Source organism: Condylura cristata, unplaced genomic scaffold, assembly GCF_000260355.1.
Source record: "Condylura cristata isolate star-nosed mole 26May11 unplaced genomic scaffold, ConCri1.0 scaffold00002, whole genome shotgun sequence".
NCBI lineage: Eukaryota > Metazoa > Chordata > Mammalia > Eulipotyphla > Talpidae > Condylura > Condylura cristata.
In genome coordinates, this window is record NW_004567103.1 from 25,125,792 (window position 1) to 25,146,267 (window position 20,476).

The window sequence follows — 20,476 nt, forward strand, 5'->3', positions numbered from 1 at the left end:
TGTGTGCTTGTATGGTGTGAAGGAATCATAGAAATTCTGCTTACGCAAGTGACATGTGAGCTGAGGCTAGGAACTAACCAGACTTGTACGATGGAAGGAAGGGGCCCAGGGGACGAGTGGGCCTGTGCAAAGGCCCCAAGAGGAATGCCCGGCAGAGGTGTGCCATGTCCTTTCCCGTACCTTTATTTATTTGTATTTAAACTTTTTATTAGTAATATAATAGTTTATTTTTACATCATTTTATACCCATCACCAAATCACCCATGTGCCATCGCCATGGTCCAGGGCACTTCCCACCTCCAGCCCCATTTTTGATCCCATCCCCCATTCCATCCCTGTAAAATGTCTCTGATATATAGTTGTTTATTATTATTTTCCCCCTGGTCCTTTATGCTCCTGCTTGAGTGAAACCATCTAGTATTTTTCTTTTTCATTCTGGCTTATTTCACTAAACATGATCCCTTCCAGCTCCATCCATGTTGCTGCAAAAGGCAACCCATACCTTTATTTTATGGTAGCCAAAGTGATACAGTTTTTTTTCCCTTTATAAGTGCTGAGCTTTAAAATAAAGGATTTTTGGTTTTTGGTTTTTTTTTTAGTTAATACTATAAAATTATTAGATGTTATCACAAATTGATTTTTTTGTTGTTGAAGGCTTGTCACATAAAGACAGAAACTATTACCTATGAAGAGAAGGAACAACAACTTGTCCATGACTGTGTTAAAGAACTTCGTAAGTATCCACATACTCTGTTTTATAGCCTTTGGGTAATTCTTTGGTAGAATATCTCCAACTCAGAAATGAAATTATTTAAAATAAAAGCATCTCAAACAACAGCTTTAGTTACTAAATATCTTGGAGGATAACACTGAGCCCACAACCCTAAATAAAATACTATAATATGTGCTTTTAAGAAGTAGCTATGTTTCTATAAACTGCAGCATGGTAGAGTAAGAGGAACCAACACGGTTATTTTGTTGATGAGGAAATCGTCGGGAGGCAGTATGATTTGCCACAGTCAGAAAACTGGTATTTTTCCGGAATGCTTAAATGATGACCAATCTTTTTGATAAGTAAAAAGTGAAGCAAAACCTTTCATTTACATGCCTTTACAAGTCCTTTCTTTTTCACTTCATTGTCTTCTATTAACTTGCTGCCTTTTTAAGTTTATGTTAAAGAAAAACCTATTTGTGGTAGTCACAAAAAGGGATTTGACGTACAGGCCATACTTGAACCCTACAGTTCCATCAATTTTTGTTTTTGGACTCCAAGGTGAAACGAATGCTCAGATGTCCAAAATGACTGAAGAATTATCTGGGAAGAGTGATGAGCTGCTTCGATACCAAGAAGAGATCTCCTCTCTCTTGTCTCAAATTGTAGACCTTCAACACAAACTTAAAGAAGTAGGTTCATTCTTTCACTCAGTAGATGCTGGTGCTAAGTGCTAAGTTACATTAAACAAAATAATCAGGCTCCATGCCCTGATAAAGTGCTGTAGTCTGATTATGTTTTAATCTTCTCCCAGTTAGCAGGTATCATTTGTAACTATTTTCAAGTCACTATTTCCCTCCTTACCATGTTAGATTTTCTTCAGAAAGTTGTGTTATGAATTATTGCCTCACGTTCATTGTCCTCTGAACACCTTGATGACTTTTGTATTCTGACTATTTACTATCTTACAACTTTTGAGAGGTTGGCATTTTATAAGTGTCTACACTGTATCTTCAGAGAAACTTGCAAAATGTCTTAAAAAGAGATTTTTGTTTTATGGACTGCTTCATGTGTCTCTTTTAATACTTTGCTAGCATGTGATTGAGAAAGAAGAACTGAGACTTCACCTACAAGCTTCCAAAGATGCCCAAAGACAACTAACAATGGAAGTAAGAAATCTTCACCTTCTGCACTATGAAAGGGGAGGGGTGAATAGTTTCTTTCATTTTTATGAATAAGAATTATTAAAGGGTACTGCCAGATTTAATCTTCTCTATTGAGAAGATTAAGAAAAATTAGGAGCCTGAGAAGGACAACAATTTAAAAATTCTGTTTCGTGATCACTTCAGCAGCACAGATAATTAAAACTGGGCCGATACAGAGATTAGCATGTCCCCTGCACAAGGACAACATGCAAAATGAAGTGTCTCATATTTTAAATAAATAAATAAATAAATAAATTGGTCTCTAAAAATAATACATGTCAATATCCTTGCTTTCTAGGAAAGAATTTCACTGTTTTAAGATTCTTGTAGGAGTATGTAACCCTTTACCACTTTATTTTTATTAACCCAATAGGCTCAAAAAAAGATACTATTTTTAATAATGAATGTTTTGCAGTAGATCGGGGAAATGGCAGAAATTTCACTTTCTATTTATTTGATTTAACTATTTACCTGATTTAATTCTGTTTTGTTTTTTTTTTTTAATTCTTTTTCTTTTTGGTTTAATTTAGCATGCATAAGAATCACCTGGGGGAGTGAGTTTTAATTATAGGTTCCCAGACAACCAACCCCAGAAGCTTCTAGTCTCGTAGCTCTACAGTGAGGGCAAGTTGTACCTCAGCCTGGTGATATTGATGATCCTGTTCATAGACCGCACCTGAAAACATTTGTTTGCTTTCCATTCTTTCTTACAGTTTGTTACATGGTAGCCATTAGGAATGACTTCAAATATTTATGTAGATATGATTTCATGTCTGGGGTACTGTGCTAAAAACTTGAAGTCTTAGTGTAAGAGGTAAAATTTCAAATAGTCATTCAACAACTAAATTAAAAGAGTTCATGGGGGGAAATGGTCAAATACAAATGGGGAAAATGAGCAGAATAATCAGTATGTAGTTGCTAAAATATTTAAATAGATTACAAAATTTGATGTTAGAAAAGTTTCCAAATATTTCAGTAGACTAGAATATTTTTGAAGTTAAAGTATATTCTGTTAATTACGTACTCTTTTACCATGCTTGTATATCTGACTATGAAGAAGGTTCTGAAATAAGTGAGAAGAAAGTTGTTGTTCAGTATGATTTGAGCACCTTGGCTTATCATGTGCAATGATTAGTAGACTTGATCATGTCATGGACAGGCTTGAGAACTATATTTAAAATATATGTGTATACACACACACATATAACTATAATTAAGCCATATCTGTGGTTTAAAAATTTTTTTCAGTCAGAATTTCTGTTTTCTCATCAAAGTTATAGTGAAACAACATTGAGTGATCAATAAAACAGCATTATTCAAGGATGTTGTGTGTATAACATTGTGCTAAACCTAACTTAACCATAGCTATGATACTTCCTCTATAAGTTTTTTAAGTATATGTAGTATTAAATGTTAACTGAAAATTATGGTTATCTCAGCTACTGCAGAGTTTTAGGAAAATCTTATTTACATATGATTCCAACCAGGACATTCCCTAATTCTTAGAATATATTCCCTTGCTTAGTTTGTTTCAGATTCTTTATACTGAAATTCTGTTCATAAAGTTAGCTAGCCCTATGGCTAAAATCAGTACTTACTCCAATGGGGTTTTACCCCACTGTTATTTGAGAATGTAGTAGAATATGTCATTTCTTTCAGCTGCATGAGTTACAAGACAGGAATATGGAGTGTCTGGGAATGTTACATGAATCCCAAGAAGAAATAAAGGAACTTCGTAGTAGATCTGGCCCTGCTGTTCATCTTTACTACTCCCAGTCTGGGGTAAGGAACTGAGAAAGACACTATGTGTTTAAGGAAGCTTGCTGAAGAGTAAATTTTATTACTGATGGTATAAAGCACCTCAAGAAGACATAATCTGATTTGTCTTGTTTCTGGAATTCAAATATTGATTTAGGCTTTAATTTGCATCTTCTTTAATTCTCATTTATCATAGCCTCTCTAGCAGATTCCATCCATTTTTGTAGTATTACATGAGGTAAACTGTACGGAAATTGGATGACACCTGTGTGCTATAGAGCCACTTAAATTTGGGTCATCCTTATCCTAGGCCTCCCACATGCCATTTATTCAAATATTTCCCTGAATAATTAAAATCTCTTGTAATAGATCAAGAGTTGTTTCTTGGTATACTTAACTCCAACTAAAGTGTAATCCCATCAACACAAATCTAAAGTTTCATCTAATCTTTCTCAGTTATTACTATTGTAGTTATCAAATGCTGATTCTTTAATTCTAATTTCCCTGCATGTATTGTCATTTTTTTTTTTGTAAGTTAAGGTTTTTCTGTCACATTTATTAAGTTAGTTCATTTGCCCTTTGTGCATTAGTTGAGTGTGGATTCATGGATCCCTATTTTTAGTTAATGGATTCTAATCCATTATTACTACTTTTTATTTTGATGCTCAGCTTGACCTAGGTATGATCAGTGAGATCTCCTTCAATCTCATCCTGCCTTTTCCCTGTCCCAGCCTTTGAATCAACCATTTTTCCAGGGAATTCTGATTACTTTTAATGAAAAACAGTATTTGGAATACATGATCAGTGCTAAGTATATCATTAGAATATCACTGTCATTAGAATATTTTTGCTTCCAGGCCCCCTCAAGAAATAGAGCTAAGAAATATTCACACATATGCTCACACATATGCCCACACCCACACATGGTATCTGTCTTTCCACCCATGTGTATACATACGTGTTTATGTGTGTGTGTTTTAAAATTACTAGTCTACATCAGTACCTCTACTGCCAGTCATCCCCACCTCAACCCCACTGAACATGTCACCCAGCCCTTGTCCCTGATGAGAGAAAAGGTAGCTTGTATATTTTCTTTTACTGATTTATTTATTACAGAAAAGTTAGAATCTACAGGGAAACAAAAAGAAATTTTTTTATATTATTATTATTATTTTAAATTCTTTTCTAACAGATTATTTTTACATCATTTTGTACATTTTTTTTTTCCATCTCAATTGTAATCCCCACGGGTTTCCCATCACCAAATCACCCATGTGCCATCACCATAATTCCGTGCACTTCCCTCCCCTCCCCCCGTTTTTGATCCCATTCCCCACTCCACCCCCACAAAATGTCTCTAGTATATGGCTGTTCATTATTCTTTGTTATTTTCTCACCTGGTCCATTATACTCCTGCTATGAGTGACACCATCTGGTATTTTTCTTTCTCTTTCTGGCTTATCTCACTAAGCATGATCTTTTCCAGCTCCATCCAAGTTGCTGCAAAAGACATGTGTTTTTCTTTTTTGGTTGCTGAGTAATATTCCATTGTGTATATGTACCACATCTTTTTAATCCAGTCATCTACTTTTGGGCATTTGGGCTGCTTCCATGTACAAAAAGAAATTCTTAAACACCATTAAATCCTGACCTCCACAGAGTCATCACCAACATCTTGATTTATAGCCTTTCAGACCTTTTAGTTGTATGTGTTCGCATATGTAACATTTTCTATTTATCATATTGGTTTTGTCCACTGCTTTCCTGTAAAATAAATCATGAAAAATTCCCTCATCCTTACTTAAAAGTAATATTTCCAGTCACTCTTGTTCTCACCTACATTTTAGCCTGTGACTGTTTTCTTGTATTTTTCCTTATTATACTGGATTTTAGAGAATCTGCTAATTAATTTAAGGATATTCATTTCTCCTAACAGACTTCTTAATCACTGTAGGAATTTCAAACTCTTTTTCTCAGGAATCCCTGGCAGCTGAAATTGAGGGGACCATGAGAAAAGAGTTGAGTTTGGATGAGGAATCATCTTTCTTTAAACAAAAGTAAGTACCAGTCACATTTGTTGTTACTCAACAATTGGGAGGTAGGGTGGGAAAGAAAGAAAAAGAAGTCGCCATCCAAAGTGATAGGTATCGTGAGATTCAGTAGTGAATTTCCTTACTAGTACTCCCTTTTGTAAAGGCATGAACTTACTCTGAAGTTTCCTTACCAATGATTTCTCCTGAACTTAGCAGCTATTCAGGGTAACTTTATTTATTTATTTATTAAGATTTATTTATTTATTTATTCATACAGAACTGGGGTACAGGCCAGAGGTGCAGGGGGAGTGAGAGGATTCACCAGGGACAGAGTGGGGAGCAGAACAGGCAGATCAACGAAGTACACTGCTGAGGGGAGCAGCGGGCGGGTCAGGAGAGGTCTGCCCCGCCATGTGGTCACCTCCGGGACAGGCAGGAATCGAACTCAAGGGGAAGTGGCTTTTGATTCTTAGTGCTGCGCTTTAACCCGCTGCGCCACCAGGGAGGGCCAGGGTAACTTTATTTTTAATAAACTGTACTATATGTCTCTTTTCTAAAGCACTCCAGAGGGAGCTCGTGTAATAATGAACACTTCTTTTCTGACAGAGCCCAGCAGAAACGGGTATTTGATACTGTCAAGGTTGCCAATGATACACGGGGCCGCTCTGTCCCGTTCCCAGCTCTGCTACCCATCCCAGGCTCCAACCGTTCAAGTGTCATTATGACAGCAAAACCCTTTAAGTCTGAGTTACAACAAGCAGAGGACAAAGCACTCTTGAATCCGGGGAGCAGCTCAAAGGATGTTCCAGGGTAAGACACAGTCTTGGCAGTGATTATTCAACGTACCAGGTTCATATATTCAAACTCCAGCATTTTTGTAGAGTTCTCTGCTATCCCCGGAAAGTTCTAGAACTGTTTTCAGTTTTCTTTTAGTAATGGTGCCATAATTATAATTGAGATAAGACAGATAATCCATTTCATAAAAGACCTTGAAAAATAGATATATCGATTCAGTGGATTTAAAATAGAGCTTGCATGTTTGGCTCCTGAGAAGTCTTTACTGGTACAGAAACCCATCTCCCCAATTGAATTATCTGGTCTATAGTGGGCATTTTCTGCACCAAGGTAACTTTATATGTCGATACTGCCTCCTGGATGCAATTACCTTAGAAGAAAATATGGCAAACAGCCAAGGTCAACTACAGTTCCTTTTGCTGCTGTGCCTTTTATATTAATTGTGAGTTGTCTCCAGTTTTTTAATTTTGAAAATGAAAAACTGAATGTTGCATAATTATGAAAATGCTTCTTTTATTTTTAATGCTTTGCAATATTCAGAGGATTCTGATTCAAAGCAATTCTTCACATTTTATTTTTTTTTATTGTTAACTAATGTTTTGTCATTTTTTAGTGGTTGTGGGTTTTTTTAGCAATACATAAAATAATAGCATCTCTTGTATCATTAACATTATGGATTCAGTGAAATGTAATACTTTTTTGACTACCCAACCTAAATTTATACATGATATGAAAGGTAGTTTTTTAAATTAGGTAGAAAAATTAGTAAACACAATAGTAAAGTATATTTTGCCGGTCTGAAGTAACCTGTAAAAGTCATACACACACACACACACACACACAAACATAACATTAATAGTTTTGGTTTGATTTCACTATTTGTGTATTCCAGACGAGTAAGAAGAAATACTGCTTTAGGATCAGCCTCTTGAACATTCCCCATTGTAGAAGGGTCAGGTCTAGCATATGCTTTTGACCTTCACTGATCACAGTGAACATGATTTTCCCTTAGGAAGACTCAGACGTCGGATCAGCCAGAACCCTGTGACAGTGACTTGGCTACCGCTCTGCATCGCCTCCGCCTGCGGCGACAGAACTACTTAAGTGAGAAGCAGTTCTTTGCTGAGGAATGGGAGCGCAAGATCCAAGTTCTGGCTAAAGAGAAAGATGGGGTTGGTGACTCTGGCAGCCCTCCAGGGAGCCTTGCCTCTCTCTGCACTGATCAGTCGGAGATCCCAGACCTCAGCAGTGCCAGTTGCCTTCGAGGTTTTATGCCTGAAAAATTGCAAATTGTCAAGCCCCTGGAAGGTAATAAATCAGTATGGGCCATTTTTTTAACCACCGTATATATTGGTCTTTCCTTCTCCTGGAATTGAGATTTGTTTTATAATGCCACTGTGCAGCAGTGGTATCTTTATTATTCCTAAATCTCATTGGGTAACAGTGCCTTGTATTACTTTATGAAAAATGATTGAAGGGATTTGCATCTCCAAGTCAGCAGTTTCTTTTACTGATTTATGGATGGATGGATGATGGGTGGATGATGGATGGTTGGGAGCAGTTCTTCTAGTAAGATATGAGAGATAAAGAATTATCTAAAAGCAATACTTTATCTCCACCTTCCTTTTCAAAAGAGTTCTTTGCTTGGGGGTGTCACTTACTTGGAGGTATGTGTGCATTTTTAGTATTTTAGTTCATTAATTTCAGCTGTTTGTATCCTCTTCTAAGATAGACTAGAAATTAAATTTCTTTCTTTCATGGAATACTGACAATCTTCAAATGATTCTCCGCTATTAATAAAGAGTGTGCATTTGGCAAAACTTTGAGTATTCTATAAGGTACTCTATAAGGACCCCTCAAATCAAAGCTTCTATAATTTTGTTCATTGATGATCAGTGCAGATATTTGTCACAGTCGCCATTTTTAGAATGAAAGTGACTGTAGCAACGCAAGTGACATTGCATCTGGTAAAGGTGCTCGGGGTGACCATTCATCAGGGCTTGTGGACAGAAACCATGGCGTAGACCCTCCTTTCCTGCCCACTCATCCCTGTGATCCTGGGGAAAGGAAGTCATGAGCACCAAAACCTCACTGGAAATTCCAACTCGGGTCCTGGTAAAATTTTGATTTCATAGTTCCAACCAAGGAAGAGTGTTGAGTTTGTCACCTGACAAAATATAGCCTCACCTGTGAAGTACATGTCTTCCTTACCAACCTCAGCATCCGACTTGTTGTTTTGGTTTTTCACCCCCCCACTTTAGGTATCTTTTTTAAAGTTAACTTTTGAAATGTTGAAAGAAAGATGATTATTCATACTTTCAGCATCTTGTCAGTCTTTCACAGAGAACTTTAACTTGCAAATTTTTCCAAATTATTAAGACCAAATAAGTAGTTTTATTAATGTCGTAACCTGCTTAAATATACAATTTGACTTCTGCGCCTCACTTCCTCACCCCCTTTTTTTTCCTCAGGGTCACAGACTCTGCACCAGTGGCAGCAGCTTGCTCAACCACATTTAGGAACCATTCTTGATCCACGACCCGGTGTCATCACAAAAGGCTTCACCCAGTTGCCCAAGGATGCCATTTATCACCTCTCAGACTTAGAAGAGGATGATGAGGAAGGTATCACTTTTCAGGTTCAAAAGCCTCTTCAAGTGGAACAGAAAACACCTACGCCAGTGACAGGAATCTTCCTACCACCCATTACTTCAGCAGGCGGGCCAGTAACAGGTAAGAAAAGTGCTTGGTTGATTATAGGTTGGTCATCAGTGGTATTTGACATTCTGCCTTAATGTCTTCAGCTGACTACCTTAGATCTCACTGGAGTGTACTCAGTCTCGAATATCATGTAACGAAAATCTGTGGCATTAGTGGTCCTTCTAGTTCTCTCCATTTTATCTTAGTCAGCCTGTATAAATAGACTGCAGAGAGATAGACTCAGTGATGTGCAAACCTTTTTGCCTCAGGATCTCTTTACATTCTTAAAAATCATTGAGAATAATTGAGGTGGGAAAAAAAATGTACAAAATGATGTAAAAATAAACTTATAAAAAAAAATCATTGAGAATTCCAGAGTGCTGTCTATATTGACTCCAAGATAGTTACAGTATTAGAAATCACAATGGTTTTTATTTTAAAGGTTTATTTTTATTTACTTATGCATATAAATAGTGGAGGGTAGGCCAATGATGCAGGTGGTGAGAGGATTCACCAGAGACAAAATGGGGAGCATAACAGGCCGATCTTCTGAAATACACAGCTGAGGGGAGTAGCAGGTGAGACAGGAGATGTCTGTGCCATGTGGGTCAGCTCCTGACCCAGTAAACTCATGCTGCAGTGGCTGGTGATAATGTGATAGTGCTGAGACTTATCCCCTTGCACCACCAGGAAGACCCACAACAGAAATTTTTAAAAATATTAACTCATTTAAAAATAATTGCATGTTAAGGAATAATATGTTTTTAGGTGTCTAATTTACCACTTAGAGAAGATAGCGGGGTTCTTGTTTCAACTTCTACATTTAGTCTTTATGTTATGATGTTTTGATTAGGAGTAAAAAGAAAATGCAGCCTCACATAGAAACATAGTTAGGAGAAGAGAAAGTCTTTTAATAGCCTCTACAGATATTTGTGGCTGTTCTTTGATATTGTACCAAAATTTGATAACTGGTAGTTTCTTGAAGGCTTGTAGAAATGTGGAATCTGAAAAATTATAAATGAACTTTTCATAGTTTGTTAAGATCTTATAATGTGAATTCATCTATTATCTATTTATGATTTTTGTCAATCATGCATTGGTTGTTTGGGTAATATTGGCTTACTGAGTTATAAAAATCTTCCAAAGTGACACATTTTACTATGTAACATTAAAATCACATCAGTATCACCACCTGCTGTGTCAGGAGAATCATTAAGTATTAGGAAACTTTGAGGTTCTCAGTAGAGGATACAAGTTTTCCAGAATTCTGATTTTTACTTCAAAATACAAATTTGTGTCACTGGCAACAAATACTGTCAGCTGTTTATCTTTAAGAGACACATTCAGGATTCATCTTCAAGAAAATTTTCTGCCAAGCAGTCACCACCGAATAACCATTGGCCTGTCAATTCTTTCAAATAAAAATGATGTTACATATATATTTAATTTCTAGGTTTGTGTAAAAGATACTTGATAATTTCTCTACTAATAAATAGTACATTTTTTTAGGTTAATACAGTATTAACCTAATCTTTCAGTTTTGTGTTTGATTCCCTAAATCTCTACTTCAGTTGCAGCCTCAAACCCAGGAAAGTGTCTGTCATGCACAAACTCAACATTCACCTTTACCACCTGTAGGATATTACATCCTTCAGATATCACTCAGGTTACCCCCAGGTAAGAGAGACTGGGCAATTTGAGGCTTCATTGCATAAGCATAATTGATTGTTTGATTGCTGATTGATTGATTACCCATGTTGGTGAACTCATGTCTAGGTCAGCTGACTCTTGAGTCCCCTACTGTAAATCAAGTGGTTGGTCTTTTTAGCATGCCAGCTCCCGCTCTGTAACTAGTGGGTATGGTTAGCCCACCCCGAGAACCGTGCTTGCGTTCTCCTCTCAGTTGTCCACACAGAACTCCCACCTCCAAGTCACCCTTGCACCATCACCACAGTCCCTATGCTCTTCCCTCCCATTTGACCCCTCCCTCCCCTGCAGAATGTTTTTTGATTTATTATAATTTTTTTTCCTTATCCCTTATTTGGTTCCCCTAAATTCCTCCTCTAAGTGAAACCATCCAATATTTTTCTTTTTCTTACTGGCTTATTTCACTGAGCATAATCAACTGAGGGGTTGTTTTAAGCCACATTTCTGCTATTTCTACTTATTACAAAAGGATGTAGGGTCATTTTCAAAAATACATGGACCATTACAGGGATAATAACTAGTAGTAATAAGAAAAATGAAGCAAAGAAGAGTAAGGATATAAAACTGAATAAACTAATAAAGTTAGCATACAAAGTATACCATCAAGTCTTATACACTTACTGTGTATTTGAGTTTAAATTTCCCATCAGTAGGGCAATGACTCATAGTATCTGTAGATAGGAGCAAATCACTTGTCTTGGGGAAGTAAATACCCAATAAAGAACTTGATGAGGAACTGCAGGTGTATCTGCAGTTAGTTCTAGTGTTCGTATTATAAAATTAGTTTCTAAAGAGACCCAATACAGGTTGACATCATCATATGCAATGTATACAATTAGGGAATGCCCTGCCATAAAGTAGGGGCAGGAGGTGGGAGGCTGGGAGCATTATATATACTGGTTTAAGCAGGGACTTAAGCTTGTTAAAATTTTGCTTCTTTTATATAAGTGCTTTAGAAAGTTTATTAATCTTAAAAACTCTCCTTGTATTCATAAATTTCGTATCTTGAAAGACTGAGTATTTTGTGTTAAAGTGAAAGTTTACCTATTAAATACTGGTAATATTTGCTCAGTGGGGAAAAAATTGGCTAAAAGACCCTTTCCAGTCTATCTCCATTTCCTTATAGGAGCATCTTAGGCTTAATTATGAAAGATTTTGTTTTCTAAAAAATTGAAGAATTGTTTACTTATGGATTGTTGTCACTTTAAGAAATAATTAAATATCGGATAATGTTAATAATAAAATAGATATGTTAAAGGGTACCTTTAATCTTTAAACTTCTTTGATTTCTAATGTAAAATTTTGTTGTATTCCCACAGATAAACACTTTAGAGTTAAAATTTAGAATAATTTCAATAAATCTTTACACATCCTACTGAAATTCTTCAGTAAGTTAATGAATAAGTTACAAATCACAAATAATAAACCAGTTATTAGTGTAACATTAAAGTTTTCAGTCCTTAGATCTATTCCACAGAGTTCAGTTGATGATAGATTGCTTGTCCTACATTTACTAACAATAACAGATAACTACCGTAATTACCTCAAATGCTGACTTGGAGATAGTTTTTTATTCTTAAACCTATCCTTCTTCCCACCCACCCACCCACCCTTTTTTCTTTTTTTTTAAAGCTCTGGGTTTCCTTCCTTATCCTGTGGAAGTAGTGGTAGTAGTTCATCAAACACAGCGGTGAATTCTCCTGCCATGTCCTATAGACTCAGCATCGGCGAATCCATCACCAACCGACGAGATTCCACCATAACCTTCAGCAGCACTATGAGCTTGGCCAAACTTCTGCAAGAGCGAGGCATCTCTGCTAAAGTGTACCACAGCCCGGTTTCAGAGACTTCCCTCCTACAGCCTTTCCCTAGAGCCTTAGCGATCCCTTCCACACCACCAAATTCACCATCTCACTCACCTTGTCCTTCTCCTTTGCCCTTTGAGCCTCGAGTACATACATCTGAAAATTTTTTGGCCTCCCGACCAGCTGAAACATTCCTCCAGGAGATGTATGGTTTAAGACCTTCCCGAACCCCTCCTGACGTTGGCCAGTTAAAGATGAACTTGGTGGACAGACTGAAGAGATTGGGTATAGCCAGAGTGATCAAGACTCCTGTTGCCCAGGAAAATGGAAGCGGCCAAAAGGCAGAAATTGGTCTTCGAAGACCAGACTCTGCTGTTTATTTAAATTCAGGTAGCAGTTTATTGAGTGGACTGAGGAGGAATCAGAGCCTTCCAGTAATGATGGGTAGCTTTAGCACCCCAGTTTGTACCTCCTCACCCAAAATGGATATCCTGAAGGAGGACTGAGGTTCAGCTCTGGTTCAGTTAATGACCCCTTGTACCAGTTAGCACACGAAGGATGGAGTTGCACACAATGGGCAGCCTGGTCTGACAGAGGGAACAGGGATGTTGCAGAAGGGCCGTGAATGTGGGAGGGGAAAGTGGAAGAATGGACGCAGAATTGGGTTGGCGTTGGTAATTTGAGAGTAATGGACCGTGAGTGGTGAGAGGCAGAAAAGGAGGAAAAGTTGAATGTACGCCTTCAGTTGGCTTTTCTTGTCTTGAAAATAAAGTGACCAGAAGATAAATTCAATAATGTTGAATCATACCAGGAAGGCTGGGCTTGCTGCACACTGGCGCCTGGTGAGCGGGCAAGAGGAAGCCGGGGGGCTGGGAGGAGAACGGGGCTGCTTTCACTGTTGCCTGTAGGAAGCTGTGCTGGAGTGTCCCCGAGTTACTGAGGCCACAGCAGGGTGACATTTATGTTGGTCCTGTCACTGTCTGATTAAATTATGTGTCCATCAATGGTATGCTTACAGCGTTAGCAAACAAGGAGTGTTACCTTTTTCTAAGACTAACGAGGAAAAACTCCTTTTTCGCCATTTTCAGGCGTTTATACCACTGGGAACCCAAACACTATCCATATTCCTTTTGTATTTGTGACTAATAAACATCCATGTTTAAAATTTGTATTTTTATACAACATCCAAAAAAAAAAAAAAGATAGCTTGGATGGAGGATTACAGGAATTTACTTTTAAAAAGGAAATAGAGTAATTGGAACCAAGAAACTTGTTTTCAGAATATTTTATCTGGGTTAAGTGCAGTGGCCAAGAAGGATGAAAGTTTTGACATTCAGATTTCCTCGGAGACTGGAAGACAAAACCAGTCAATCAGCAAGTGCAATCAGTAGGATTTAGCGGATGGTGTGTATTTATGTTTGTGAACTTACCGTAAGGATATAGCTGGTCACAACTAAGCTTTTCCCTGTGTGTGCTATGCATATTTTTAATGAAAGATACATGTATTTGCACAAAATTTCTCAGGCACATTAAATTATTATAAGCTAAAATAAAACCCAGGTGCTTGCTTTGAGATTGTGGGTGTTTTTTAATGTAAAATAAAACACATCTGCCTTTTTCTTGATATATGTAGTTAGAGAATAACCTTTTTAATGGAAGAGTTAAGCCTGTTTTCCTTTTCTCTGGGACTCCTTTTTAAACAAAATGAAAGTTGGAGATTGAGTTTCAGAGTTCAACTGTGTGACGCAAGGCTGTGAGTTGGGAAGGAACAACTCTGTTTTCTGAGCGCGTTGAAGGGCTGCTCCCCGTCAGGTGACATGGCTTTACTAGGTAGGCCGGTTTCAGATGCCAGTATCTGAAGACAGGAGAGGGACCTACTTACTGAATTTTTGAAAATAGGATATATATTATTTGATCCTTTTGGTGCTCACTTTGCAAACATTTTGCCCCTTTGTTCTGACTTAACTGAAAGGGAGCTTTCCGAAGAGCTCTTCATGAGCGGCTTGCTCCTCGGGCCCACCCGGGCACCTTCTACCAAGCTAGAGGGGAGCCCGTCCTCTCTCCTTGGGGCGCCTCTTCTAAGGAAAGCCGTGTGCTCTAAGGAGTAGAAAAGCCAATATGAGTGCATTGCTGAGAGCGTGAGTTTGTCATGCTTTTTAGAATCTTAATAAAACTTTTCTAAATTTCTTAAAAGCAAGAAGTGCAGGTGTGCCTGTACTCCCCTTCAGTCAGTCATGCTTGCGTTAGCAGGCCTCCATGTATGCGGGCCTCCATGTATGCGGGCCTCCATGTATGCGGGCCTTCCATGTATGCTCTCAGGAAAGATCCAGCAGGGGTGTGGTGAGTGCAAGCGTCCTGAGTGTGGTAGGCATTATCGGAGTCCCTGACGGTAAATTTCCAAACTATCCCAATTAACTTTGAAAAAAATAATATCCAAGTTTCTATTTCAAAAAAAATACCTCTGAGGTGCTTATTTCAGCCAATTCTTAAAGTTTTTTATTTTTCTCTTAAGAAAGTAATCTCTCCCTACTGCCACTTTCCAGGAAATACCAGAAGTAGGAAAACGTAGGGCCAGAGAGTAGTACAAAGTGCTACCTAATCAGATTTATGTGTATTACATAAATAGTTTAATAATGAGCTAGAGTTTTTGAGTGTTCTGTATAATTAATGCACTTTTTTAATAAACAATGCTAAAAATTAGATCACTTTGGAGGCAAGACAAAGGTTTATTCACAGCCAAATAAACATGACTAGTTAAAAAAGAGACCCAGACAAGTTGTTGAAAATGTGATTGTTGACGTTACACCAGAAGCACAACACTCGTATGCTAGAGCATATGCTGTCTCTGGCAAATCCTGGTTTGAAATTGGGATTTTATGTTTCAAATTTTTCCACCTAACATCATTTTGGGTACAGCCTGAGACTCTATTATAAAAAAATTTATGTGCAAATTATGGTAATGAGCCTAGCAAGTTCCTCCTCAATCTGTCTGTTAAGCTTTAATACTGTTCATGTTTTCTTGTTCTCTATAATATCAGTTGTGTGTACAGAAAACTCCAATTTCTTTTTTTTTTCTTTCAAAAAGGTTCTCAGTGATTATACCTCAGGTATTTCTGAGTATCTTATTCCCTAGTAAGAGCAAAACCTTTCCTGAGCTCAAAATTAGAAGCTCTCAATTATGTCACCCAAATCTTATGTAAATAACCTTAGATGTGAATCTTCTGGGGGGAAGTTAATGACCACTGTTAAAGTCATTAAAAAAAAGAGTTTTTTACTATATTTCTTTGATTTGACAACAATAGACTTTGGCTAAGAAAAGAAATTAAGAGGCAGCTCTTGTGAGCTGCCTATTCTCTGTAAAAGGTGTATTTTATAAAGTATTCAAAGCTTGTTATTTTTCTGACATGTAAGTACACAGTCAGTACTTAGAAGTTCCTAACGTTGACTTGACACCGGGAGCTAGAGCTTAGTTCATCCACTCCTGTGATGTCAGATGCATGAAGCCTCTCTCCCAGCAAGCCCCGGTATCTGCTCCTGCAGGTGCACACAGCCAGCTCGTGTGGGAAGTATTGGTGTTCCATATTGGGGACTGGACCTTGTAAACAGCTCTTTGTGCACCTATCTCTGCTGAGTCAAGTGTAAATCAGATAATAAACATGAGTATCTTGTTACATTTTCATGTCTCCCTGTGTTTTTGTCCCAGTTCTTTGCACAGATAATCTTTCATTACATCTTTCCATTATATTGGGGGGTTTTGTACAGAAAAACAACTTGTATTTTCCAAACCAACGCTAAACAAACCAACACTATCTTTAGTGAGCAGGTCTTAATGTATTATCTTAGTTGTTTTTTTTTTTTAATAGAGTGGATGCCATCATCCCCTTAGCAAGCAACAGCAACAACAAAAAGTCATTGATAGGCAGATGTTTTATTGGAAAATATTCGGGAAGCATGAAGCAATGTTTTTCCTGTAGTCCACAACTTACCCTTGTTACCCCTAGCTATGTAGAAACTGTTTCCCAGAAACTTAAGTTTGAAACTTTGGGATCCTAATAGTGTTCTTTGGTGTTCCCTTACCTCCATCACAACTTAATTGCTGTAGTTTTAAAAACTCTTTCAATATACATTTAGAAATATGAGCATTCTGTGAGGAATAAATGAAAACCCCGCTTCTGTGATCGGAATTTAGTGACATTCCCAGCACCTTTAATGGTATTCTCTTTCACAAATAATCATCAAAAGGTGTGTTGAAATCCCAAAGCCTCCTGAGAGTTTAGAAGTTTGAGATCTTTAGATTCTGTTCCATCTTTTTTATATTTTTATTTTACTATCATTATTTTTCTATTTTTCATTAGTTTTTATGAAATAGGGGTCAAAATATCACAGAATTTTCAGATGAATGGATGTTGCTATGCAGGTTTTGTGAAAAGGCCAATGTTGCCAACAATAGCATAAAATCTTTTATTGCAGACACACTAGTGTAAAAAGTAGGACAAAATCACACCAAGGGTCATATGAGATGCTAGAGAAAAATTCCAAAACAAATAAAACCCAAATATATAAATTCGGTTTTTGAAAACATGTAACAAACTCTGCAATAGACATCACAGCGTGGATGTCTCCCTGGTCTCAGTTGGTCTCCACCAGTCAAAGCCTGGAGCCCTGATCAGCTCAGCACTCAAAGTTTATTCCCCAGATTATTGTGCCTCAGTAATCGGCACCACCATCTATTCAACTGAACAAGGGCCCAGAGATTTATCGCTGCCTCCTTTTCCCTCACCCTAACAACCAACCTGTCTCCAAGTTATCTCCACTGATGCTCCCTTAGTGAAGGCCATCAAGTCTCACCTAACCACTGCCCCAGGTCTCTGTCTGGTTTTCCTGCCTCTTGTCCTGACCCACCAAATTGTTTCTCTACATGGCAGTTAGAATCTTTCCAATGTACAGATCTAGTCAGATAGCTTCTCTGACTAAAACTGGCCTGACACACTAGAAAAGAAATGCCTGCCCTACACCCCCACTGCATGTGGTAAGGCAGTGAGAGCTTCATTGTGCTCTTAGTGAGCAGCTTTGTCTGTTTCACCAGTCTCTGCTTTTTGCACTAGATAAAAATGGGGAGTTGAATAAGCAGATGTATTTATAACAATTTGTAAACCACGGGCTTTGAGTCAGTAGATCATGAATTCAGTCTAGTAAATCTATAATCAGCATTCATTTCAAAAAGAAAAAAAAATGAGATTATTTAAAGGTATTATTTCATGCAACTTTTTGTTATAAAAAGTGTTAAATAAATTCCCTATAGTGAGTTGCAGTAAAATTAAAATGAAGGCCACTGGCCTATAGTATGCAATTAATTTTCCCTATAATGAAAAAATTAGTTTTATTTAGGAAAAAAAAAAATGAAGCTCTTTGATGCCTGAAAAAGCACTGTGTCCTGGGAAAGTTGCATTTTCACAGATTCCAAGGCTTTATTATTCCTTCAAGTTTTAGGTTTCTGTGAACACGTGATGGAGGAATTTGAAATCCAACAAAGATCCTGTCTGACAACTACTGCCATGGATCATTCAGCCTAGGGTGACTGTGTAGTTCTATTTCTTTGGAGACTTGTCTGCTGTGTTGGAGACTTTCTTAACTGGTTGCTTCTCCAGCCTTCCCTCATTTAATGACTGCCTGAGCCAATGAGGTGCTTCCATTCTGTTTCCATAGCAATAGAAACAAACCTTCACCTAGGCCACCTCCAACAAACAAACCTCACACAACTCAAGGGCCAAATCAAGGGACCCTAAATGGAGAGGTGACTTTCTCTTAACTTGACTTTCATTGCAATATTAAAACGGAACTGTCTGTAGAGGGGAAATTTGCGCTCATGCCAGCTCAATCTTTGTAAAAAGCCTTTGGATGCACTAGAAGTCTCTGTTACACAGACTGTGGATTTTTGGCTTTGGCGTTTTAAACACTTGGAATGACCACTAAAGGCTCACATTCTGTAACATCTGGACTTGGCCTAAAATGAGTTCTGACTGTGTGTTGATGGGAACCCATTTCTCTGCAACACTGTGATTCCTTTAAGACATTTTTTGACTTGGAAAGGAGCCACACAGAAATAGCAGATCTTGTGACAGTCCAAGGTAAGCACTTTGGAAAACATGTTTCATGTAACTTTAACTTCTGGTCATTAATACTACCTGGAGGCTCAGCTGGCTTACCTGTGCCCATTGTGACCCCAGTAGGCACTTTCAGCCCGCTTGGCCTGCGGTAAAATCAGAGAGATGCAGTAAAGGAAAAGAATAGAGAAAAGGGAACTTTGAAGGATGTGCATGCACGCACACACACCCTATATCCTTAGAGCCACGCCACACAACATCAAGCCACTGTGAAAGCAGCAAACTCATCTGTGCTGATGTGGAAACACTTATTAGCTATCCTGTTGTGTAAAGTGAGCAAACATGGAGAGTAAAATATGCTCTTGTAAAAAACTTTTAAGTGTGTATACATTTATATACACATACATTTCCTCTTGGGAGAGTTCTGGAAGTCAAGGGCTGACATGGGTAGGCAGTTACTGAGATACGGAAACTGCCCTACTGGCTGGAAGGGCCAAGGCCCCTTACCTGTCTTCTCCGCCACCTTGGCTGGCTGGCCCCACCCCTCCCTTGGCATCCTCACACTTCTCAGCAAGTGAGAAGGGGTTAACACCTGACCTGGGGTCAAACAGAGGTCCTCCTAGACCCCTCTGGGCCCTGCAGCCCAGCTGCCATGTCTATTCTGATTGTTCATTAGCATCATCTAACTAGTTGCCTAACTAGTTAAATATTTTGAGTATCACCCCACCCCTTAGTCTCACAGACTGCACCTGCACTTCCCATACCAATCACAAAGCTCAGAGGTCACCTGCCCTTCTGGTTGATCAGCTGCAAAATAGAGGTTGCTACAGTCTCCTCTACTGGATTTGCTAGAGCTATTCACAGAACTCAGGGCAACCTCTTTTACTAGCCCGCTAAAGGCAATGATAAAAAAGATGAAAAACAAAATGAAGTGACAGAGAGGTCTCGGAGGGACCCTGGCACAGGCGTTTCTGCCCCAATGGAGCTGAGGTGAGTCACCCTCCTGCGACCATGCTCGCTAACCCAGCGCTCCAGACTCCATATCGCGGGACTTTCCAGAGGCTCCTCACACGACATCGGCATCGCGGTCCGTGACTCCGCTGGCGGACTCCCTTCCCTCTCTGGAGAACAGGGGTGGGGCTGAGAATTCCAGGCTTCTAATCATGGCTGGTCATGTCGAGTCCCATCTAGGCGCCCACCCAGAAGCACCCACATTACAACAAGAGATGCTCCTAGTGTTCTTAGCAACTGAGAATATCAGTGGGTTCAGGAGGACCTAGGTCAGGAACCGAAGACAGAGACCCCTAAGTATTTTTTCGATTACTTCGCAACCTTGGACTCTCATTTTAGCTGTGAACAGTGGTGGTAAGAGTGTCCAAGCCTCCGTGTCTATCTGAGAGGCTTTCCTGGAGGATTTGGTAGATGACCCTTTACGGAACCAAGAAGGAAGAGCTTTTGACTCAAATTCAGGCAGGTGACCAAGAATGAAAAGCTTGAAGATTCACTTACTGTTATTTGAGTAACAAAGATCATTTTCCAGAAATTTCTATGCATGACCTACTGTAAGAATGTTTCTTCACTTCCTTGAGAGCTAGCGACGGCCTGATGAGGGAGCAACACCTTAGGAGCCAGGGACACTTATGTTTGTTCCCAAGTCC

At 38.6% G+C, this 20,476-nt stretch overlaps 1 protein-coding gene across 1 annotated transcript in view; it reads left to right on the forward strand.

Annotated features, from left to right (window-relative positions):
- The window catches only part of TRAK2 (trafficking protein, kinesin binding 2), a 49,454-nt gene extending 33,067 nt beyond the window's left edge, over positions 1-16,387 (forward strand). The window contains exons 7-16 of the mRNA XM_004674391.2: positions 655-733; positions 1,274-1,404; positions 1,807-1,881; positions 3,577-3,699; positions 5,653-5,732; positions 6,315-6,518; positions 7,516-7,811; positions 8,975-9,235; positions 10,774-10,879; positions 12,542-16,387. Of these exons, the coding sequence (XP_004674448.1) occupies positions 655-733; positions 1,274-1,404; positions 1,807-1,881; positions 3,577-3,699; positions 5,653-5,732; positions 6,315-6,518; positions 7,516-7,811; positions 8,975-9,235; positions 10,774-10,879; positions 12,542-13,220 (2,034 nt within the window). The 3' untranslated portion in view covers positions 13,221-16,387. The remainder of the gene's footprint in view (positions 1-654; positions 734-1,273; positions 1,405-1,806; positions 1,882-3,576; positions 3,700-5,652; positions 5,733-6,314; positions 6,519-7,515; positions 7,812-8,974; positions 9,236-10,773; positions 10,880-12,541) is intronic.
- Positions 16,388-20,476: the final 4,089 nt, after the last annotated feature.